A 25,811-nucleotide genomic window follows, 5' to 3' on the forward strand; every position below is an offset into this window, starting at 1 on the left:
CATCATCAATTAGGGTCTCCGCCTCACTACTAGCCCCCTCGGCTGCGTGTGGGTCAGGAGACAGACCTGTCTCTAGACCGGCTACCGAGCCACCTCTCCTCGCCACTACTTCTTCGCCTGGCTGCTGAAGAGGCGGATGTCTCCCCCCGTTCCTGACCGCCCTCTGTTAGCTCTTCCTCACTGTACAGTGGGGCTGAGCCCACAGCATGCGATACTTCGCTTGGTGAGGGAACACCAAAGGACAGGGGCAGGTAGAGGACACGTGATTTCAGTGGGCTTGCTCCCGGGCCATGCCAACTAACGGTTGTGTCTGACGTACCCACCGACCGTTGGCTGTAGGTGTCAGAGGTGACCTGGGAAGAGGAAGACGACCGAGCCAACCAATCGATCACGGCAGGGTTGTCGGTGGAGACACGACCGCTGGATGACACTGGGAGCACTGGCCTCTGGCTGCGAATAGTGCTGCCTCGACCCCTTCCTCTGCTGCCACGTCTGCTCGCTCCTAAAACATTGCCTCCTCTGCCACTCCTCTGCATGTTGTCTGACATACTCTTTAATTAAACGATTCTGTGTCCCTGAGTAACAATTCTGTGTCTGTCCCTGAGTAACAATTCTGTGTCCCTGAGTAACGTTTCTGTGGCCCTAAGTAACAGTTCTGTGGCCCTCAGTAACAATTCTGTGTCCCTCAGTAACAATTCTGTGTCCCTCAGTAACAATTCTGTGTCCCTCAGTAACAATTCTGTGTCCCTCAGTAACAATTCTGTGTCTGTCCCCTGAGTAACAATTCTGTGTCTGTAGCTGAGTAACAATTCTGTGTCCCTGAGTAACGTTTCTCTGGCCCTAAGTAACAGTTCTGTGGCCCTCAGTAACAATTCTGTGTCCCTCAGTAACAATTCTGTGTCTGTCCCTGAGTAACAATTCTGTGTCTGTCCCTGAGTAACAATTCTGTGTCTGTCCCTGAGTAACAATTCTGTGTCTGTCCCTGAGTAACAATTCTGTGTCCCTGAGTAACAATTCTGTGTCCCTGAGTAACAATTCTGTGTCCCTGAGTAACAATTCTGTGTCCCTGAGTAACAATTCTGTGTCCCTCAGTTACAATTCTGTGTCCCTCAATAACAATTCTGTGTCCCTCAGTAACAATTCTGTGTCCCTGAGTAACAATTCTGTGTCCCTCAGTAACAATTCTGTGTCCCTGAGTAACAATTCTGTGTCTGTCCCTGAGTAACAATTCTGTGTCCCTAAGTAACAATTCTGTGTCCCTAAGTAACAATTCTGTGTCTGTCCCTGAGTAACAATTCTGTGTCCCTAAGTAACGTTTCTGTGGCCCTAAGTAACAGTTCTGTGGCCCTCAGTAACAAATCTGTGTCCCTCAGTAACAATTCTGTGTCTGTCCCTGAGTAACAATTCTGTGTCCCTAAGTAACGTTTCTGTGGCCCTAAGTAACGATTCTGTGGCCCTAGGTAACGATTCTGTGGCCCTAAGTAACGTTTCTGTAGCCCTAAGTAACGTTTCTGTGGCCCTAAGTAACGTTTCTGTGGCCCTAAGTAACAGTTCTGTGGCCCTAAGTAACAGTTCTGTGGCCCTCAGTAACAATTCTGTGTCCCTCAGTAACAATTCTGTGTCCCTCAGTAACAATTCTGTGTCCCTCAGTAACAATTCTGTGTCCCTCAGTAACAATTCTGTGTCTGTCCCTGAGTAACAATTCTGTGTCCCTAAGTAACGGTTCTGTGGCCCTAAGTAACGGTTCTGTGGCCCTAAGTAACGGTTCTGTGGCCCTAAGTAACGGTTCTGTGGCCCTAAGTAACAATTCTGTGTCCCTCAGTAACAATTCTGTGTCCCTCAGTAACAATTCTGTGTCCCTCAGTAACAATTCTGTGTCCCTCAGTAACAATTCTGTGTCTGTCCCTGAGTAACAATTCTGTGTCTGTCCCTGAGTAACAATTCTGTGTCCCTGAGTAACGTTTCTCTGGCCCTAACAGTTCTGTGGCCCTCAGTAACAATTCTGTGTCCCTCAGTAACAATTCTGTGTCTGTCCCTGAGTAACAATTCTGTGTCTGTCCCTGAGTAACAATTCTGTGTCTGTCCCTGAGTAACAATTCTGTGTCCCTGAGTAACAATTCTGTGTCCCTCAGTAACAATTCTGTGTCCCTCAGTAACAATTCTGTGTCCCTCAGTAACAATTCTGTGTCCCTCAGTAACAATTCTGTGTCCCTGAGTAACAATTCTGTGTCCCTGAGTAACAATTCTGTGTCCCTCAGTAACAATTCTGTGTCCCTCAGTAACAATTCTGTGTCCCTAAGTAACGTTTCTGTGGCCCTAAGTAACGGTTCTGTGGCCCTAAGTAACGGTTCTGTGGCCCTCAGTAACAAATCTGTGTCCCTCAGTAACAATTCTGTGTCTGTCCCTGAGTAACAATTCTGTGTCCCTAAGTAACGTTTCTGTGGCCCTAAGTAACGTTTCTGTGGCCCTAAGTAACGATTCTGTGGCCCTAAGTAACGATTCTGTGGCCCTAAGTAACGATTCTGTGGCCCTAAGTAACGTTTCTGTGGCCCTAAGTAACGTTTCTGTGGCCCTCAGTAACAGTTCTGTGGCCCTCAGTAACAATTCTGTGTCCCTCAGTAACAATTCTGTGTCTGTCCCTGAGTAACAATTCTGTGTCCCTAAGTAACGTTTCTGTGGCCCTAAGTAACGGTTCTGTGGCCCTCAGTAACAATTCTGTGTCCCTCAGTAACAATTCTGTGTCCCTCAGTAACAATTCTGTGTCCCTCAGTAACAATTCTGTGTCCCTCAGTAACAATTCTGTGTCCCTCAGTAACAATTCTGTGTCTGTCCCTGAGTAACAATTCTGTGTCTGTCCCTGAGTAACTATTCTGTGTCCCTGAGTAACGTTTCTCTGGCCCTAAGTAACAGTTCTGTGGCCCTCAATAACAATTCTGTGTCCCTCAGTAACAATTCTGTGTCTGTCCCTGAGTAACAATTCTGTGTCTGTCCCTGAGTAACAATTCTGTGTCCCTGAGTAACAATTCTGTGTCCCTGAGTAACAATTCTGTGTCCCTGAGTAACAATTCTGTGTCCCTGAGTAACAATTCTGTGTCCCTCAGTAACAATTCTGTGTCCCTCAGTAACAATTCTGTGTCCCTCAGTAACAATTCTGTGTCCCTCAGTAACAATTCTGTGTCCCTGAGTAACAATTCTGTGTCTGTCCCCAAGTAACAATTCTGTGTCCCTAAGTAACGTTTCTGTGGCCCTAAGTAACAGTTCTGTGGCCCTCAATAACAATTCTGTGTCCCTCAGTAACAATTCTGTGTCTGTCCCTGAGTAACAATTCTGTGTCTGTCCCTGAGTAACAATTCTGTGTCCCTGAGTAACAATTCTGTGTCCCTGAGTAACAATTCTGTGTCCCTGAGTAACAATTCTGTGTCCCTGAGTAACAATTCTGTGTCCCTCAGTAACAATTCTGTGTCCCTCAGTAACAATTCTGTGTCCCTCAGTAACAATTCTGTGTCCCTGAGTAACAATTCTGTGTCTGTCCCCAAGTAACAATTCTGTGTCCCTAAGTAACGTTTCTGTGGCCCTAAGTAACGGTTCTGTGGCCCTCAGTAACAAATCTGTGTCCCTCAGTAACAATTCTGTGTCTGTCCCTGAGTAACAATTCTGTGTCCCTAAGTAACGTTTCTGTGTCCCTAAGTAACGTTTCTGTGGCCCTAAGTAACGATTCTGTGGCCCTAAGTAACGATTCTGTGGCCCTAAATAACGTTTCTGTAGCCCTAAGTAACGTTTCTGTGGCCCTAAGTAACATTTCTGTGGCCCTCAGTAACAGTTCTGTGGCCCTCAGTAACAGTTCTGTGGCCCTCAGTAACAGTTCTGTGGCCCTCAGTAACAATTCTGTGTCCCTCAGTAACAATTCTGTGTCTGTCCCCGAGTAACAATTCTGTGTCCCTAAGTAACGTTTCTGTGGCCCTAAGTAATGGTTCTGTGGCCCTCAGTAACAATTCTGTGTCCCTCAGTAACAATTCTGTGTCTGTCCCTGAGTAACAATTCTGTGGCCCTAAGTAACGGTTCTGTGGCCCTCAGTAACAATTCTGTGTCCCTCAGTAACAATTCTGTGTCTGTCCCTGAGTAACAATTCTGTGTCCCTAAGTAACGTTTCTGTGGCGCTAACTAATGATTCTGTGGCCCTAAGTAACGTTTCTGTGGCCCTCAGTAACAAATCTGTGTCCCTCAGTAACAATTCTGTGTCCCTCAGTAACAATTCTGTGTCTGTCCCTAAGTAACAATTCTGTGGCCCTAAGTAACGTTTCTGTGGCCCTAAGTAACGTTTCTGTGGCCCTAAGTAACGATTCTGTGGCCCTAGGTAACGATTCTGTGGCCCTAGGTAACGATTCTGTGGCCCTAAGTAACGTTTCTGTAGCCCTAAGTAACGTTTCTGTGGCCCTAAGTAACGTTTCTGTGGCCCTAAGTAACAGTTCTGTGGCCCTAAGTAACAGTTCTGTGGCCCTCAGTAACAATTCTGTGTCCCTCAGTAACAATTCTGTGTCCCTCAGTAACAATTCTGTGTCCCTCAGTAACAATTCTGTGTCTGTCCCTGAGTAACAATTCTGTGTCCCTAAGTAACGGTTCTGTGGCCCTAAGTAACGGTTCTGTGGCCCTAAGTAACGGTTCTGTGGCCCTCAGTAACAATTCTGTGTCCCTCAGTAACAATTCTGTGTCCCTCAGTAACAATTCTGTGTCCCTCAGTAACAATTCTGTGTCCCTCAGTAACAATTCTGTGTCCCTCAGTAACAATTCTGTGTCTGTCCCTGAGTAACAATTCTGTGTCTGTCCCTGAGTAACAATTCTGTGTCCCTGAGTAACGTTTCTCTGGCCCTAACAGTTCTGTGGCCCTCAGTAACAATTCTGTGTCCCTCAGTAACAATTCTGTGTCTGTCCCTGAGTAACAATTCTGTGTCTGTCCCTGAGTAACAATTCTGTGTCTGTCCCTGAGTAACAATTCTGTGTCCCTGAGTAACAATTCTGTGTCCCTCAGTAACAATTCTGTGTCCCTCAGTAACAATTCTGTGTCCCTCAGTAACAATTCTGTGTCCCTCAGTAACAATTCTGTGTCCCTCAGTAACAATTCTGTGTCCCTGAGTAACAATTCTGTGTCCCTCAGTAACAATTCTGTGTCCCTCAGTAACAATTCTGTGTCCCTGAGTAACAATTCTGTGTCCCTAAGTAACGTTTCTGTGGCCCTAAGTAACGGTTCTGTGGCCCTAAGTAACAAATCTGTGTCCCTCAGTAACAATTCTGTGTCCCTCAGTAACAATTCTGTGTCTGTCCCTGAGTAACAATTCTGTGTCCCTAAGTAACGTTTCTGTGGCCCTAAGTAACGATTCTGTGGCCCTAAGTAACGTTTCTGTGGCCCTAAGTAACGTTTCTGTGGCCCTCAGTAACAGTTCTGTGGCCCTCAGTAACAATTCTGTGTCCCTCAGTAACAATTCTGTGTCTGTCCCTGAGTAACAATTCTGTGTCCCTAAGTAACGTTTCTGTGGCCCTAAGTAACGGTTCTGTGGCCCTCAGTAACAATTCTGTGTCCCTCAGTAACAATTCTGTGTCCCTCAGTAACAATTCTGTGTCCCTCAGTAACAATTCTGTGTCTGTCCCTGAGTAACAATTCTGTGTCTGTCCCTGAGTAACTATTCTGTGTCCCTGAGTAACTATTCTGTGTCCCTGAGTAACGTTTCTCTGGCCCTAAGTAACAGTTCTGTGGCCCTCAATAACAATTCTGTGTCCCTCAGTAACAATTCTGTGTCTGTCCCTGAGTAACAATTCTGTGTCTGTCCCTGAGTAACAATTCTGTGTCTGTCCCTGAGTAACAATTCTGTGTCCCTGAGTAACAATTCTGTGTCCCTGAGTAACAATTCTGTGTCCCTGAGTAACAATTCTGTGTCCCTGAGTAACAATTCTGTGTCCCTGAGTAACAATTCTGTGTCCCTCAGTAACAATTCTGTGTCCCTGAGTAACAATTCTGTGTCCCTCAGTAACAATTCTGTGTCCCTCAGTAACAATTCTGTGTCCCTCAGTAACAATTCTGTGTCTGTCCCCAAGTAACAATTCTGTGTCCCTAAGTAACGTTTCTGTGGCCCTAAGTAACGGTTCTGTGGCCCTCAGTAACAAATCTGTGTCCCTCAGTAACAATTCTGTGTCTGTCCCTGAGTAACAATTCTGTGTCCCTAAGTAACGTTTCTGTGTCCCTAAGTAACGTTTCTGTGGCCCTAAGTAACGATTCTGTGGCCCTAAGTAACGATTCTGTGGCCCTAAATAACGTTTCTGTAGCCCTAAGTAACGTTTCTGTGGCCCTAAGTAACATTTCTGTGGCCCTAAGTAACAGTTCTGTGGCCCTCAGTAACAGTTCTGTGGCCCTCAGTAACAATTCTGTGTCCCTCAGTAACAATTCTGTGTCTGTCCCCGAGTAACAATTCTGTGTCCCTAAGTAACGTTTCTGTGGCCCTAAGTAATGGTTCTGTGGCCCTCAGTAACAATTCTGTGTCCCTCAGTAACAATTCTGTGTCTGTCCCTGAGTAACAATTCTGTGGCCCTAAGTAACGGTTCTGTGGCCCTCAGTAACAATTCTGTGTCCCTCAGTAACAATTCTGTGTCTGTCCCTGAGTAACAATTCTGTGTCCCTAAGTAACGTTTCTGTGGCGCTAACTAATGATTCTGTGGCCCTAAGTAACGTTTCTGTGGCCCTCAGTAACAAATCTGTGTCCCTCAGTAACAATTCTGTGTCCCTCAGTAACAATTCTGTGTCCCTCAGTAACAATTCTGTGTCTGTCCCTAAGTAACAATTCTGTGGCCCTAAGTAACGTTTCTGTGGCCCTAAGTAACGTTTCTGTGGCCCTAAGTAACGATTCTGTGGCCCTAAGTAACGATTCTGTGGCCCTCAGTAACAAATCTGTGTCCCTCAGTAACAATTCTGTGTCTGTCCCTAAGTAACAATTCTGTGGCCCTAAGTAACGTTTCTGTGGCCCTAAGTAACGGTTCTGTGGCCCTCAGTAACAATTCTGTGTCCCTCAATAACAATTCTGTGTCTGTCCCTAAGTAACAATTCTGTGGCCCTAAGTAACGTTTCTGTGGCCCTAAGTAACGTTTCTGTGGCCCTAAGTAACGATTCTGTGTCTCTCAGTAACAATTCTGTATCCCTCAGTAACAATTCTGTGTCTGTCCCTGAGTAACAATTCTGTGTCCCTAAGTAACGTTTCTGTGGCCCTAACTAACGATTCTGTGGCCCTCAGTAACAAATCTGTGTCCCTAAGTAACAATTCTGTGTCTGTCCCTAAGTAACATTTCTGTGGCCCTAATTAACATTTCTGTGGCCCTAAGTAACGATTCTGTGGCCCTCAGTAACAAATCTGTGTCTCTCAGTAACAATTCTGTGTATGTCCCTAAGTAACAATTCTGTGGCCCTAAGTAACGTTTCTGTGGCCCTAAGTAACGATTCTGTGGCCCTCAGTAACAATTCTGTATCCCTCAGTAACAATTCTGTCTGTCCCTGAGTAACAATTCTGTGTCCCTAAGTAACGTTTCTGTGGCCCTAAGTAACGTTTCTGTGGCCCTAAGTAACGATTCTGTGGCCCTAAGTAACGATTCGGTGGCCCTAAGTAACGTTTCTGTGGCCCTACGTAACAATTCTGTGTCCCTCAATAACAATTCTGTGTCCCTCAATAACAATTCTGTGTCTGTCCCTAAGTAACAATTCTGTGGCCCTAAGTAACGTTTCTGTGGCCCTAAGTAACGATTCTGTGGCCCTCAGTAACAAATCTGTGTCCCTCACTAACAATTCTGTGTCTGTCCCTAAGTAACAATTCTGTGGCCCTAAGTAACGATTCTGTGGCCCTCAGTAACAAATCTGTGTCCCTCAGTAACAATTCTGTGTCTGTCCCTAAGTAACAATTCTGTGGCCCTAAGTAACGTTTCTGTGGCCCTAAGTAACGATTCTGTGGCCCTCAGTAACAATTCTGTATCCCTCAGTTCAATTCTGTCTGTCCCTGAGTAACAATTCTGTGTCCCTAAGTAACGTTTCTGTGGCCCTAACTAACGATTCTGTGGCCCTAAGTAACGTTTCTGTGGCCCTATGTAACGTTTCTATGGCCCTAAGTAACGATTCTGTGGCCCTAACTAACGTTTCTGTGTCCCTAAGTAACGTTTCTCTGTCCCTAACTCTCTCCCTGCATACAGCCAGGTCTGCCTCTGTTGAATGACTGGAGGCAAATGGAGAATTCTAAAATGGCCGCCATTTATAGCTCGACCATTACACTGTGCTGGCTGGCTGGCTGCTGATTGGCTAATGCGATCACATGTCATGAATGAATGCATTATGGGTCAGCGCGCCTTGTCTGCGCGCCTTCCCAGACATCCCCGCTCCGTCGCCGCACATGTCGCCGCCATTTTAGGAAAAATTTCGATTCGCGCATCCGAAGTCTGCTTATTTTCGGATTCGACGCGAATCGAAATTTTTCTAATATTCGAAACGAATTCCCCTTCGCCTACTTCGATTCGCTCATCTCTATCTGCAGTCAGAGAGCTTCCTAAAGAAAAGGCGTCTGGAAGAAGGAGAGGTGATGCTTGGGAAGGAGTATCAGAGGAGACTCTGCTGCTGGAGAATCTGAGGACAAAGAACTCACAGAGAGGCTGAGAAAGCATTCAAAGTAATTTAGGCTGCTGCTAATAGACATACAGTTGTGGCCAAAATTATTCAACCCCCACTGAAATTGAGTGTTTTGGCCAGTTTGACATTGCTTTTGATCATTCAGTCATCTTGCTTACATTTACATTAAAGAGGCACTTGTAGGTCAGACAAATATAACATAACAGTTATAATGAAATAACCACAAATGTCTTTTCTGTGCTCACAGCATTATCAGTTTTATTCAACCCCCAAGTGACATTCAATCTTAGTACTTAGTACAGCATCCTTTTACAGTTATAACAGCTTTTAAACGTGAAGCATAGCTTGACACAAGTGTCTTGCAGCGATCTACGGGTATCTTCGCCCATTCTTCATGGGCAAAGGCCTCCAGTTCAGTCACATTCTTAGGCTTGCGCACTGCAACTGCTTTCTTTAAGTCCCACCAGAGGTTCTCAATCGGATTTAAGTCTGGTGACTGCGATGGCCACTCCAAAATGTTCCAGCCTTTCCTCTGCAACCATGCTCTAGTGGACTTGGAGGTATGCTTGGGATCATTGTCCTGTTGAAAGGTCCAACGTCTCCCAAGCCTCAGGTGTGTGACGGACTGCATCACGTTTCCATCCAATATCTCCTGGTACTGAAGAGAATTCATGGTACCTTGCACACGCTGAAGCTTCCCTGTACCTGCAGAAGCAAAACAGCCCCAAAGCATGATTGACCCTCCACCATGCTTCACAGTAGGCAAGGTGTTCTTTTCATCATAGGCCTTGTTCTTCCTCCTCCAAACATAGCGTTGATCCATGGGCCCAAACAGTTCTAATTTTGTTTCATCAGTCCACAGAACACTATCCCACAACTTTTGTGGTTTGTCCACATGGCTTTTGGCATACTGCAGTCGACTCTTCTTATTCTTTGGAGACAGCAAGGGGGTACGCCTGGGAGTTCTGGCACGGAGGCCTTCATTACGCAGTGTGCGTCTTATTGTCTGGGCTGAAACTTCTGTACCCACATCTGACAAATCTTTTCTCAGTTCCTCAGCAGTCACACGGGGACTTCTCTCCACTCTACGCTTCAGGTAGCGCACAGCAGTCGAAGTCAGCATCTTCTTTCTGCCACGACCAGGTAGCGTTTCAACAGTGCCCTTTGCCTTGAATTTGCGAATGATGCTTCCTAAGGTGTCTCTTGGTATGTTTAACATCTTTGCAATCTTCTTATAGCCATTGCCCTTCCTGTGAAGAGAAATCACCTCTTCTCTTGTCTTCCTGGACCATTCTCTTGCCTTCACCATGTTTGTAACCACACCAGTAAATGTCTAGAAGGAGCTGAGTATCACAGTCATTTTAAAGCTGCCTAATTGGTGCTTATTATGCTTGATTGCTGCTCGGTGACATCCACAGGTGTTTTCAATACCTGATGGAAAGCACCTGTATGAACCTCTGTTCTTCAGAGTGGTAGTCTTTAAGGGGTTGAATAATTGTGGCAATGAAGAAACCACATAAGAACCATTTACTACTGTATTACATAAACAATTGATGTCATTTTAGTTGCATTTGGGTAGTTACAACGTCCTTGTAGGATTTGATTCTGAATACAATTCCAAATGTACACTATAGTCCCTAAACCCCTTTACAGCATTGGGGGTTGAATAATTTTGGCCACAACTGTACTATTGTTTCTGGAAAAAAGAAAGTTTTCTGAATTCAGCTTAAAGGCCCTTTTTGCCTGTACTGAGGTCTATGGATGGAATCTGTGAGTCTGCAAGTCAGTATGTATGTTCTGAATTTCCTACACCTCACTCCCATGTGTTGTTATAAGGAATAAAAATCTAGAAAAATTCCTTAAAGTGATTGTAAACCCTTACCTTGTAAAACAACACATTAAAAAAATAAAAATTAAAAAAATAGAAATGAAAGGCAAAACATTTGTGTATAGATATTAAAAAAACATTATAAATACCTTTTCCCCCTTTTTTATTAGTGATCACCTACCCTCTGTTCTCAGCTGCATAAGGAGCAGGGGAGGAGAAATAGCAGCATGCTGGTCACCCAGTGACAGTGCAGGAAGGGAGTGGAGGCATGTCAGGACAAGTCTGATCATTGGAAGAGAGCAGGCTGAGTGTTCTCCTGCTTAATGTGGTCAGCTTTTAATAGGAAAGCACAGGGACTGGCAGGAACACCAGGGATTTCACACAAAGGAATTCGTACAAGAGAACAGGCTACTTTTTCATCTAAGTACATGGTACAGAAGACACATAGGAATATGAAATGTTGGGTTTATATATTTTTCATAGTGACTAGGGTCCAATGGTTACACATTAAAAATACCATTTCAGTCTTTGCAGATGACATCAAGCTGTGCAGTGGAATAACGTCCTTACAGGATGTCTCCAACTTACAAGCCGACCTCAATGCACTGTTTAGATGGGCTACTATGTGGCAAATGAGGTTTAATGTTGATAAATGTAAAATTATGCACTTGGGGGCTAAAAATATGCATGCATCATACATATTAGGGGGGGGTACAACTGGGGGAATCAATGGTGGAGAAGGAGCTGGGAGTTCTGGTAGATCATAAGCTTAATAATACCAAGCAATACCAAGCTGCGGTTTCTAAAGCGAGCAAAATCCTCTCTTGTATTAAAAGAGGTATAGACTCCAGAGAGAGAGATATCATATTACCCCTGTACAAATCATTAGTAATACCTCATCTGGAATATGCAGTTCAGTTTTGGGCACCAATTCACAAAAAGAACATTGGGGAACTGGAGAAAGTACCATGAAGGGCAACCAAAGTGATAAGAGGCATGGAGGAGCTCACCTATGAGGAAAGATTAGAAAGACTGAATGTCCCTCTTGAGAAGAGGAGATTAAGGGGGGGATATTATCAACATGTATAAATACATCAGTGATTCATATAGCGAACTCAGTGTAGAGCTATTCACCCTGAGGTCATCACAGAGGACAAGGGGGCACTCTTCACGTCTGATAGAAAAGAAATTTAATCTCCAAATATGGAAAGGTTTCTTCACAGTAAGAGATATGAAAATGTGGAATAGACTCCCTCAAGAGTTGGTTCTGGCCAGCTTTAAATAAAGTCCTGGATTGTTTCTTAGATACACAGAATATAACTGGATACTAACATTTACAGGTAAAGTTGATCCAGGGAATATCCGATTGCCTCTTAGGGGATCAGGAAGGAATTTTTTCAGCTGCAGGAGCAAATTGTATCATGCTTTGCTGGGTTGTTTGCCTTCCTCTGGATCAACTGTGGGTATAGGCTAACTTTTTTTTTTTTGGTTGAACTAGATGGACTTTTGTCTTTTTTCAGCCAGACTAACTATGTAACATCCTCCATCTTTCAGCCCTGGGAAAATGCTAGCCCACCCTGTCTCTGGGGGTATCCCACATGCCTCTGGGGGGTCAGGGGTGTACTACAGACACATCACATTCACTGTAAGTAACGTCTCTTGTGCTGGTCTTTTTGACCAAACGTTGACTTCAAATTGAAAGTTAATTTGGGCTTTAAATTATTAAAGTAAAAGGCATCTGATTTATTGACTTCCGACAGTGTTGTAGTTTGCCCCAACTTCTGTCACTGTTGCTTCTTCTGGACACTTTGGCATGCAGGACAATTTTAAGATAAATATTAGATATGAAAATAAAAAGGAATCCATATGCTGAGTAGTATAATTGCATTACCCATACAGTTTACAGTAAGGCAATTATTTTCCCAGTAGTGGTCCTTTAATATGGGATAAAAATAATCAAACAATCTCATAAATAAGCAATTGTGGAGTGATTAATCTTAATTTCTTATCTTAATTGAAGATGAAAATGACATTTTCCACAATGAGTTTAAATTGCAGAATTGCTCCATTGTGGGAGATTGATTCCGCAAGTGCTAATAAATTATGTAGTAGCTCTCAAGAAGCCTAAAATATCACATGAAAGTGAATAATTGCACAAGGTTTCAGTAGTAAAACCGAATGATTAAACATCACCCTCCTAGCCTGAGTCTAGCAATAAGTTCATAGAATCACAATTGTCATAATTAGTGAATGCACCAGTGTTCCTAATTAAAGTGGTTGTAAACCTCAGATATGAAACATGAAGAAAGAATATCCTTCTATAGTGTGTAGTTGTCTCAATGCAGAACATTAAAGTGGAGCTCCACCTAAATAGGGGAAGTTCCCCCCCCCCCCTGTTAAGGATTGGCACCTTTGGGGAGCGGGTATCCTTTTGGACAGGTACCCAAAAATGACTCTTCCACTGTGATCGCCTAGGCAATTAAAAGTTCTCCTCCCCCTGAGGGCCCCCGACACATCTGCTAGGGCATGTGACAGGTCCCCGAGAACAATATGCAGCACCGCTCATGCATTTGAAGTGGGAATTCGGCTGGGAAGCCACAAGCTGTCACAGAGGGGTACCAACAAATTTGACCCCTGTGTGGGGAAATACATTAAATTCTTGTGAAGTATGCTTGAATGCATCCGTGTGCATGACCCTTACAACTGAAAGCTGCTATTCAACAAAATTACTGCAGTTCTGGCCAGAGCAAAGCATTTCCCTTTTCAAAACTGAAATAAGCAACTTATCAGCTCAGTAACAACTTGCACAATGACTTTGGAAAAAACACCTTGCCTGTTGGAAAATCCAGTAATGCATTTCATGCACTTGAAGCTGACAATCAGACAGCCAGATATACAGTAGATACCAGACATGTGCACATGAGACACTTCAATTTCGGATGCATTCATTCATTGAAGAATTTCATTTCCTAATATTCGTTATGTTGAATCAAATTGTTTTCTGAATTTTTTTTTGTATCTTTGGAGTTTGTTTAGAATATATTCGTTGGTCCAGGTGGATTAAAAAATGTTGCAGTTTTTCTGAAAGATTGCTACATAGTCAATATATTATCGAATTGGATGGATTCGAATTGAAAGGATTCCATATTTTTGGATGCTAGTCCAACCCACCAAAAGAAATGACATGAGCTGATTGGACAATATCTTTTAGCCTTGTGTATCTGAATTAACAAATGGAACGAAATCCAGATCCATTTGTTATCTGAATTATTGAACACATTTGAAAATTAAATAAATTTTACTGCTATCGCAGTAAAATGGATATCATCCAAATGGACAAATGAAGTTAATGCATTTGTTAATTTCATTATAACTTTTTTTTTACCTACATGTAGGCTTATAATAAAGCTTACCTGTAGGTAAAATATACTGTTTAGGAGACGTTCCCATTGAGTATCAGCTAGTGATGTCACCGGCGCATGTACTCTGAAGGAGCAGCATAGTCGCGCCGTTCCTTCAGAGCTTTGTGCCATGCCTGGGGATCCCACGCGCATGCGAAGCAGTGATGTCATTGCAGCTTGGCCAGACAGATGGCCAGAGCCTGCGAACCTTGAAGGAAGACCGGATGAAGATGTAAGCCCTGTCAGTGGTGACAGGCCACTGCTGGAGGGCTTCATTTTAAGGTAAGGTTTTCATAATATGCTATTGTACAATGCATAATAGCCGATTATGATATTGCCTTGCAAGGGGAAAACTTTTTTTTTCAAGATTTACTACCACTTTAAGCCTTCACACAGTAGCACTAACCCTGGGTGTGGGAGGGAACACACCCTTAAAGTGTTACTAAACCCAGCACAGTAAAATCAGTCTATATATGCAGTAAAGCATGCTTGTTGTACTCACTGTGGAACCTAAGGGGTTATTCCTCTGCATTGTGTAAAAAGGATGTTTGATTCTGATTTATCTGATCCTCCCCTTCTTCCAGTGTCACCCTGCACATGCTCAGTTTGGTGTGTATTGCTAGAGAGGGTTTTTTTTTTCTTGGGAGAGTGCATGTGATCAGCACAGGGCCAATCAGCACTGTCCAGACAGAGGGCAGGGGTCCTGCATTCCTCCTACAGCAGAATAAAAGCTCCTTCTACAAGCTTTAACATATGTTCTGCTGGACACCGATAGAAGACTGCTCTAACTGCTGATGAAAAAAGGTACTTAGCAGTTTATATTTACTAAAATAATTGCACTTCCATGTTCTGTGTACTGTGGGAGACCAGACATAGTGAATTCAGGGTCTTGGGTTTAGTAACATTTTAAGTAGCCAGGGATCCACTGCTTTGCACATTGCTATGTGCTTTGTATATCATTATTGTGTTGAGTAGGGAGCCATCTATTGGGTGTTCACTGAAACTGCACCTGTTTTTATTATTCCTTTCAATAAAGAACAGGGAGTGTCTCATGTATGTTAAAAATAAAGATTTTCCATCCATCACTACTGCCATTTTAGCTTCCTGAAGAACACTAGTGAAGGTCTCCTCCATTCTCCCTTTTATACAATATGCCTGTAAGTTCTTTAATTGTGTTTATCAAAGTCATATATATACAGTATATCTAGATTGCATTTCAATATATTTAATGTGATTTGTAGGCAGCTGTAAGAAATGTGTTCATTGTAAGCATTTGTGAGAGACATAAACTATATTGCCAAAAGCATTGGGACACCCTTCCAAATCATTGGATTATTGGATTCAGGTGTTCCAATCACCTCAATGGTCACAGGTGTATAAAATCAAGCACCTAGGCATGCAGACTGCTTCTACAAACATTTTCGAAAGAATGGGTCACTCTCAGGAGCTCAGTGAATTCAAGCGTGGTACCGTGATAGGTTGCCACTTGTACATCCATGAAATTTCCTTGTTATTAAATATTCCACGGTCAACTGTTAGTGGTATTATAAAAGTGGAAGTAACTGGGAGCAACAGCAACTCAACCACAAAGTGGTAGGTCATGTAAAATGACAGAGCGGGGACACCACATGCTGAAGCGCACAGTGCACAGAAGACGCCAACTGTCTGCAGAGGCAATAGCTAAAGAACTCCAAACTTCGTGTGGCCTTCAGATTAGCACAGCAACAGTGCGTAGAGAGTTTCATGGAATGGTTTTCCATGGCCAAGCAGCTGCATCCAAGCCTTACATCACCAAGTGCAATGCAAAGGATCGGATGCAGTGGTGTAAAGCACGCCACCACTGCACTCTAGAGCACTATGAGTTGACAGTTTAAAAATGCTTACAAAAAGCAAGCAAACGTAATGACTTTATCAGCATGTGGCTTCTCTTTCATTGTCCAGTCACAGGCTCAGGTTGGTGACCAGATTGTATTGCCTAACTGCACTAGAAGTGAGGTCAGTGAACTCTGTATGTTGTCAGAGCGCAACTGCATTTCCTTTAGCAGGAAAAATGATTTATCTAAAATGTTTTTCACTGTGTTCTTAGAGCTTTGCCTATACTTCAACTTTAATTATATTTATAACATATCTCTAGGAAGCAAAACAATGGCATTATTGTTCAGGGATAAGAATTAGGAAAACATGGAATAATTTATGTTGTCCTTGTCCTTTACCGATTTGATTTGTGGCACACATAATGGCATTACTGCTCTGTTGATAATCTCAAATGACGCAGTCTGGTAATTGCTAAATGTTGGTTTGAAGCCATGCCCTACTTTATACTTTGTTATGTAGCTCAATTAGAGGTTTGACAACTAACAATGTTTTGTATTCAGCAATGTGACCACATTTATTTTGCTGTGGATTACATTGGCTCAAGTACAATGTTGTGGTAGAAAACCATCCAGCTTTTTGGCACTTCAAGGTCATTTTTGTTTCCCCCATAGCTACATGAATAATAGGCACCAACAAGCTACTGAGACTTCATTTCTAATTTGTTTAGATGTCTTTCAGTGATGGTTTCTAAGCCTGATGCAGGGATTTAGATGATCATTATAGTTTAAAACACCAGTTGCTTTGATATAAATAGATGCATTATAGATATAAGATGTCAGTCTCTTAAAAGGTAATTAGATGTTTCTAAGCTTACTAGTTATACTGAATACTGTAATCCACCTCCTCATACATGCACAGCTGGAAGGCTGACACTGTGAACAATACAATCTTGTACCAGCATTCAGGACTCCTTGGAACCATAGAGACTACTGTAGTAGCAATTCTTCAAGGGTTGGTTCACACCAGTGTTAGAACTCAGCCACTGTTGTGTTGTGTGCGGAAGATTGACAACATTTCTGATGCGCTTATTGCGGTGCATCATACTGTTTACTTTTTACATTTTAACAAACCTTGCTGAAATGTCACACAATGACATTTCATTAAATTCTATTGGCCACAGCGCACACCTCTGCAACTTGCTGGTGTGAACCAGCTAGGTAGGACTGGTGGTGCTGGTGGGACTGTGCTGCCCAATATACCGGTAATCCTCCCACACCTGATGTGAACTGGCCCTAACGGAGCCATATACTGTATAATACTAATGAGTAAGTATGGTAATTTGATTAAATACTTATGTATATTCGTTTATTACTGTTTCATTTTGTACAAGGAAAGAAGAGTTGGAAATATACATTAGATAGTACACAAATGTCATGACACATAGACGTAGATGAAATAGATATCAGACAATTGTCATTAGATTAGACAACAGGCAATAGAAATAAACAACCGCACAGAAAGTAATTGTTTCATACAAATGTACTGCGTGATATAAATATCATTGTATTGCTATTTTTTGGATGATATCCCCCATTGATTAGATACTTATTTCTGACCTTTGGACAAGTATAAAAGACACAAATTAATGCAGCTCTGTAATCAAGAGAAAACAGAGTGACAGACACCTTCATGTTGATGGGGGTAAATATGGGGGTCTGTGGATGGGAATTATTGGAATCTGGAAGCTCCCTTTAAAAAAAGGTGGACTCCCAGATATCTTGCCCCACCCTCACATGAAGAAGTATGGTGTACATAGTACCGCTTGTTACTCATTCAGTAAAAAATGAAATTAGAAAGTAACAACACTATCACCATAGAAAAAATCTTTTAGGAGAAAAGTCTCAGTAAACCAGCGCCAATCACATTGTTCTGCTAAATAGATCCATCCTCAATAACTATGAGCAATGTCTTGGCGACCTGCCGGCACAAACATAATGACCTGCTCCATGATGATCCTCTTTTGTCACTACTAACATCGCAAATGACAGTCGCTCGCTGCAGAAAGACAAAAAACAGCATGGGATTCTGGCTGAGATCATTGATCAAATACAGTCAGGACCATATTTGGTTAAGGACATCACCCTGTATTCCCAAGCAGGCAGGTGGCTGGAAACTGTCATTTAGTAGTACCCCAAATACCACCATTAAAAAAAAGACTTTTAGCTGTGTCATCTAGAGCTTTGGGTAGGCATGCGAACTGGGCAAATCTGGGCATCTCATTCATCAGTGTGTCGAACTGCAAGCATCTTGGGTTTGTGTTGAACTCATGATTGATTTTGAGCTTACCCAAGGCTCCCAGCTCTTCTTGTCCCCAACAATTGAATGTGGGGAAGCAGAGAAAAGCACAGGTTCACGTAAATTACCTTTGACTTACCCCTAAAATATGTTTTAGTTTTGTGTAAAAGCTTAAAAGGGAAACTTAAAAACTGGAAGTACTAACGAGTCTAGTGATTTATATATACACTATAGTGCCAAAAGCGTCCTTTACACGAACATGAATTTTAATAGCATCCCAGTCTTAGTCTGTAGGGTTCAATATTGAGTTGGCCCACCCTTTGCAGCTATAACAGCTTCAACTCTTCTGGGAAGGCTGGCCACAAGGTTTAGGAGTGTGTCTATGGGAATGTTTGACCATTCTTCAGAAGCGCATTTGTGAGGTCAGGCACTGATGTAGGACGAGAAGGCCTGGCTCGCAGTCTCCACTCTAATTCATCCCAAAGGTGTTCTATAGGGTTGAGGTCAGGACTCTGTGCAGGCCAGTCAAGTTCATCCATCCCAAACTCGCTCATCCATGGCTTTATGGACCTTGCTTTGTGCACTGGTGCGCAGTCATGTTGGAACAGGAAGGGGCCATCCCCAAACTGTTCCCACAAAAGTTGGGAGCATGAAATTGTCCAAACTGTCTTGGTATGTTAACGCCCTAAGATTTCCCTTCACTGGAACTAAGGGCCAAGCCCAACCCCTGAAAAACAACCCCACACCATAATTCACCCTCCACCAAACTTTGCACTTGGCACAATGCAGTCAGGCAAATACCGTACTCCTGGCAACTGCCAAACGCAGACACGTCTCCACTGCTCTAGAGTCCAGTGGTGACGTGCTTTACACCACTGCATCCGACGCTTTGCATTGCACTTGGTGATGTAAAGCTTGGATGCAGCTGCTCAGGCATGGAAACCCATTCCATGAAGCTCTCTATGCACTGTTGGCCACAACAAGTTTGGAGGTCTTTAGCTATTGACTCTGCAGACAGTTGGGAGTTCTGCGCACTGTGCGCTCCAGCATGCGCTGACCCAGCTCTGTCATTTTACATGGCCTACCACTTGGTGGCTGAGTTGCTGTTGTTCCCAGTTGCTTCCACTTTTCTATAATCCCACTAACAGTTGAGCAAGGAATATTTATTAGCAAGGAAATGTCACGGATGGACTTATTGCACAGGTGGCAACCTATCACAGTACCACGCTTGAATTCACTGAGCTTCTGAGAGCGACCCATTCTTTCACAAATGTTTGTAGAAGCAGTCTGCATGCCTAGGTGCTTGATTTTACATACCTGTGGCCATGGAGGGGATTGGAACACCTGAATCCAATGAATTGGAGGGCGGGTCCAATACTTTTGGCAATATAGTGTATATTACACCTTTTATACACTGCAAGTTAATTTTGAATGTTTTATAAATACTGTGTACCCTGCTATGATCTAGATCCCAACCAGCCCATTAGCAGGCTTACAAGCTACTGAGCCCAATGATTAGATTTTTGTATTAGTGCTGCTTGCAATGGGATATCTGCATACTGATTACAATATAGCTGCTCCTACGTATACATTATTATCATCAACATATTTATGTACTGACAAAGATACTGAACCTGTAATTTTATTTTCCTATTTTATAAGTTATATGTTATTTTATTTATGGATTTTGTGACCAATATATATATGTATTCATGTAATAAATGCCTGCAAGTTTCTATGTGTATCAAGGCATTGTCCCTGAAGTTTCAGTTACCTCTCTTGGAGCCTCTGTCTGGATGAATTCATCAAAGATTTTCTTGGCTTTTAGACCCATTTTAGTTAGAGATTTGGTCTTCTTAAAATCCTCGCAAGCCATCCAGAATTCAATATTTTCCTCACTGAATTCCATCTTCAGAAAGTTTTGGAATGCAGAAAGTCCATCTATAGAATGAAAAGCATAACACATTTAGATGACTCTGTGCTGCTTTAAACAGAATCAAAAGTGGATCAAAGAAATCCACTACCAACAACAATATCAACACCAGAAATCACTCTACAGATGCCACCAGATTAAACCATACTGTCAGCCTAGAGGGTCACTACAGATACAGGGGATAAAAATATCCAATTGTCCCTATGAGTTTATGGGACTGAAGCCTAGTTACTTACCAATTCTATTGTACTAGCTGTTCATTTAGGATAACGGTCTGGAGTAGATGGGAGTGCATTCCCCGGCCATGTAAGTAAAGGAGCTGGGAGTAGTTTAAAAAAAATCAGTACCAGGGTTACCCTATAATTCATACCAGGCCCTTCAGGTCTGATATTGTTTTTAAGGAGGACCCCCATGCAAAAATCAGGAAAAAAGCATATGGTCCCCCATAAATTCACAGCAGACTCTTACCTGCGTATGCAGCCAAGCAGGCAAGAAAGGAGGGGGTTGCACCTCCTTCCCTTCTAAGCCATACTTGTCCTCAACATACTGGGAGTACTTTGTCTGAGTGGACTTCCCTGGCAGAGCATTTTGTCCCTATATTGATGAAGACAGGGGCCTCTTTCTCACAATCCTGGCCCACTGGCTGTGGAAGTCTGTGTGCTTTTACCAACAAACGGCTAAAGTTTGATACTTGTTCTCCAAGGTGACAAGGAGATGAATTTTAGGCCAAATGCACCCATCAATGAACTCTGAATAATCTCTGAAGCATTTCAAATTGATCTCCTGTGCCAGCTCAATGCAACTGAAAGCAAGCTGCACTTGCCATCTCTTAGGATCCATTCACTCTTCGCAATTTTGGAATTGCGGACAGAATCACTGCAATTCTGCCCAGAATTCAAATTGTGTGGCAATTGCTGCACCACACACTATGTACGTTCGGGTGCCATTATCTTTAATGACACCCCATATGTGATGAGTTTCTGCCATGTTTTTTACACGACAGGATCATGCACAATCACTGCAAACCTTGCCTTTAAACATTGCATGAAGCTTGTTGCTCGAAGAAGGAGGATTTGATCATTTCCCTCATGGTAGATGGTTTGTGGTGCAGCTGAGCATGCAGGTTGTGAAGTTGCAGTGGATCAAAGATATTAAACAGAACTCCAGACAAACAACCAAATACATAATTGAAATCTATATGCTGTATGTTTACTATTTTATAAATCAAAGGATGTAATTATATGAAGTTGCTCAGTCATACGTGTGGTTTACCAAGGTGACCTCTCATGGTGCTGATCTGTTGTTCAAAAGTTGTGATTGCAGCGTGATAAATATGCCAAGTAGTTTACAGGGCTGAGATTATCTTCCAAGTACACTGGGCAGTTTATCATTTTGTTATTAGTTAGATACACATTCCCCACAGTGGGAGGCCTGTTGAGTTAGTGGTAAGCTGCCCATAGACACTAGAGGGCAGTCAGCCCACATGCAGTGATCTTGAATCCCTAAACATGAAGCTCATAAGAAGTGACCATTGGTGTTTAGGTATTTGGATGGATGGAAGCATGCAACCGCTACCTTTGGCATTGGCTTATCAGGGGAAAACAATAGACATGGAACAAGGTTTATTATCCTGTCCATTCATTATCACCTCTAATAAATCATGATGGTTGTCTTTAGGTGCCCCATTGACATTAAGTTTTTAAAGCATTTAGCTTTGCCCTCTCTCAGCACCCAAGCATTTCTATTGTCCCTTTAATGTTATGTGCAGACTCGCTGACCAATAAGGTGGCTCAGGAGGCAAAACGTGAGAGGGACAACCTCAAATGGTACAGATAAAGTCAAGATTTATGTATTGTATCAGCTGTCTATATATTTGGATCTACATTTTATTTTCACTTCCAGTGTTCACTGAAGGTAATCTTGCTTTTTGCATTTTTTTTCATCATATGCTCTAATCAAATTGCCCAGGCCAATTTATGTTAACTGAGCCAAAAACAAATCTAAGTATCAATTTCCGATGGTTAAAGTCTATGCACTATTGTATAGGATGTGCCCTTTCAGAATGACACCTGGTTTTCATTTAAATGGTTTAAACATCTGACATGTGACCTCCACTGAACTGATTATACTGATTAGATGAGGTTCACATACATATTTCCATTGTACAGTTATTTTGGGAATTAGCGATTGGTTCAACATTAATATATTAAATATAATTTATGGTATAATGAATGCTATTCCCCCATGCAGATCATATTACATGGCTAGTCAAAATAGAAAATAATACTTTGTCCCGGACCATTGCAGCAAATACAGCCTAAGGGTGGAGGATGCCTCTGAATATGTGCGGAGGAAAAGAGACAGACAGCAAGAAGATTTGTTATATTAAACCCAGGAAGTATTAGGAGTATTGGCAATCACAGGTCTACACTGTGTTTTCTCAGATTACAAAAAAAAAAAAAAAATTCTTACCAGAAAAAAAAAAATTGTGCCTGTGAGCAGGTGAATATTTATAAATTAAATGGCTCTATAGCAGAATTTTAATAGGGCTCTCTGATGACCCCTCTTTGCAGTATCTGTAACTTTACACCCTAATTGTACCACCGCTAACCAGTTGCCTATAATACATACCTTTACCATGGTGTTCATATTAGAATAGTGATCAGTGCAAAAATACCCCCTTCTGCAGAGCAAATACTGTATGACACTGCTATCAACTACTGAACAGTGCATAGATACCCCTCTTATACATCAGTGATTAGTCCAGGTATACCCCTCTTATACATTGCTGGTTAGTCCAAAGATATCCCTCTTATACATTGGTAGTTAGTCCAAGTATACCCCTCTTATACATTGCTGGTTAGTCCAAAGATATCCCTCTTATACATTGGTAGTTAGTCCAAGTATACCCCTCTTATACATTGCTGGTTAGTCCAAAGATACCCCTCTTATACATTGATGAACTGTCCAGGTATACCCCTCTTATACATTGCTGGTTAGTCCAAAGATACCCCTCTTATACATTGATGAACTGTCCAGGTATACCCCTCTTATACATTGCTGGTTAGTCCAAAGATATCCCTCTTATACATTGCTGGTTAGTCCAAAGATATCCCTCTTATACATTGGTAGTTAGTCAAAGTATACCGCTCTTATACATTGGTGATTAGTCCAAGTATACCCCTCTTATACATTGGTGAATAGTCCAGGTATATAGCTCTTATACATTGCTGGTCAGTCCAAAGATACCCCTCTTATACATTGGTGGTTAGTCCAACTATACACCTCTTATACATTGGTGATTAGTCCAAGTATACCCCTCTTATACATTGCTGGTTAGTCCAAAGGTACCCCTCTTATACATTGGTGATTAGTCCAAGTATACCCCTCTTATACATTGCTGGTTAGTCCAAGTATAGCCCTCTTATACATTGCTGGTTAGTCCAAAGATACCCCTCTTATACATTGGTGGTTAGTCCAAGTACACCCCTCTTATACATTGCTGGTTAGTCCAAAGATACCCCTCTTATACATTGCTGGTTAGTCCAAGTATACCCCTCTTATACATTGCTGGTTAGTCCAAAGATATCCCTCTTATACATTGGTGGTTAGTATTAGCCACAGCTACCATGCTCATCTTTCCATACCCTCACCTCCCTATTCATGAATAGGGTGCAAAGTGATAGGTAACAGTGGAAGCACAATAACTATGGTCACTATTTGCATAGACATAGTAACCTGGCTTTTTAGTAGCTAAGTAAGTGAGAAGTAAAAAAATTAAGAATGTGCGCCTACATCAGGAGCTGTTTGAATTTATGTGACTAATACAGAAATATGAACCTTTACCTTTATTTAAGGCCTTTATCTTAATGGAAAAGTGCAAATACTTGCCTATCCCACCACCTGATCTCTCTGCACAATGTTGCTGATTGGAGTACTGTGCAGGGGGAATGTTGAACCACAGGACACCTGGACCACTGCCCTCTGTGTGATGCTTGGTAGCCAATTCAGCTTGAGTTGAGCCTAATTTTGTTTCATTGACCGTAAATTGAAATTTAGCTCAGGTTCCCTTATGATAAGAAAATCGTACGAAAATTTTCGTATGAGGACCGATCGTTTGATAATCAGATCATTAGTATACAGCTTTCGAGAGCCGATCCTGACAATTCGGGCGACAATATCCAAAGGGACAAGCGCGAAAATATTTCTCGTATGATACCAGATCGTACAATTTTCGTTTAACCAGTACAGTAGTCATCCGAACATACAATACAAATACAATACAAATATATGACATTACTTTCGAAATTCTTTTCTTTAGTACGAGAATTTTCGTATCTTTAGTAGCCTTTTCACTTTCCATGTGAGACTAGCAGGCGAGAAAAACAGACAATTGTCCGTCCGATATTCTCATCGTGTGTACGGGGCTTTAGTTGTACATGTCTCTAATTGTTTATAGTACAAAGTTGATAGTTATTACTATAGATGTTTGCTCACTTTGTCAAAAATTAGAAAGGTAATGACAAGAAACACACTGTTTGGAATTCTTCTACTATAACTTATAAGAATTACACATATAAGAAAAATGGGAACCAGCTAGTTGTTTGGGTCTCCCTGTCTTCCTGTGCTTTTTAACATGCTTCTAGAAATTCTCAGAATTGTTGTTTATGCTTCACAGACATCTGTGTATTTTGAAAAACAAATGTCCCTTGTAAATTATTTTTTCCTCGAAGGCAAAAGTATATCATTGCATGATACATTGGCACAGAATGTCAAGAATTATCTCTAGGGCTCTAATTCCTATGTAGGACAGGAAGTTACATCATCACTGCGAGTTTTCTCCCACTTGCGCACTCTTTTACTTAATTAATAACTCACAATGTGTTTACACTACAGATAAAACAAACTTTGTTCTGAAAATATGTACAAATATTATATTTCACAAGCTATTCAATCATTAGCAAGTAAATTAGTCAGCTAACAGACATAAATATGTTTATGGTAAAGAATTTAGAATTTTAATTGGGAAAAAGCAAATTAGCATCTGGATGTACACCAAGAAAATGTGGTAAATGCTAGAAACTCCTTGTGATAGAGATGACTGGCCCAGCACTTTCACTTAGGTGAATCAAATGCTCTACTAATTTTTTATAAAGTACTCTGCTGCCCAAACTACACCACGCATAAGCAGATCTTCCATGGTGGACCTTTCTAGATATCGCTTCTGAAACTTACTTTTTTACATTCTGCTTTAAAATCAAGTCTCATGGGTGCAACACTTAGGCTAGGTTCGCATATGTGTGCGTGGTGCCACTGCGGATCCGCACAAAAATCTGTGCAGCCGCACCACCCACACAGAGAATGCAGACCCGCGGGCGAGTGCCATTAGTTCTAATGGCACGCCACCCACACTGGAAACTGAAACCGTACTGGGAACTGAGGTTCCCGTGCAGGCTGCGTTTTCAGAAGAAGTGCAGGGACTTCTTCCCTGCGTGTCACGGGGCACGGGAGTCTATTCAAATGAATGGGCTCTCATGCCCGCGCAAAACGCGTCCCTCACGGCTGCATATATGTGAACCAGGGCTTAAATACTCCCAGAAAACTCAGATTGTCCAAAAAAATGAAAGTCTCAGCCAAAAGTTCCAGCAGTATCTGTGTGCTAAGAAACAATTATAAAGTCCTTTACAGATATTATCTTGCCCCTGTTCAACGAATGCACTGCATAACAACGTGTCCACATGAATAATTTTGGTTGTGACTATTAGACGATATGTTATTACATATATGGCAGACCTACACGAATGTGAAGTTATTATGGATGACTCTCTATAGCCTTATCACTTTGATTCTGCATTAGTGTCTGCAGAAGAACCCATGGGAGCCTCTCCCTAA

The 25,811-nt window shown here is 42.2% G+C and overlaps 1 protein-coding gene across 2 annotated transcripts in view; it reads right to left on the reverse strand.

Moving 5' to 3' along the window:
- Positions 1–25,811, reverse strand: part of RGS5 (regulator of G protein signaling 5) — a 192,439-nt gene that overhangs the window by 50,017 nt on the left and 116,611 nt on the right. For both annotated transcript variants that reach the window (XM_089671527.1, XM_089671529.1), the window contains exon 4: positions 19,761–19,927. In XM_089671527.1, the coding sequence (XP_089527653.1) occupies positions 19,761–19,927 (167 nt within the window). The remainder of the gene's footprint in view (positions 1–19,760; positions 19,928–25,811) is intronic.

The sequence above is a fragment of the Staurois parvus genome, unplaced genomic scaffold (genome assembly GCF_062004578.1).
Source record: "Staurois parvus isolate SC_StPar_1 unplaced genomic scaffold, SC_StPar_1.0 ptg000106l, whole genome shotgun sequence".
NCBI lineage: Eukaryota > Metazoa > Chordata > Amphibia > Anura > Ranidae > Staurois > Staurois parvus.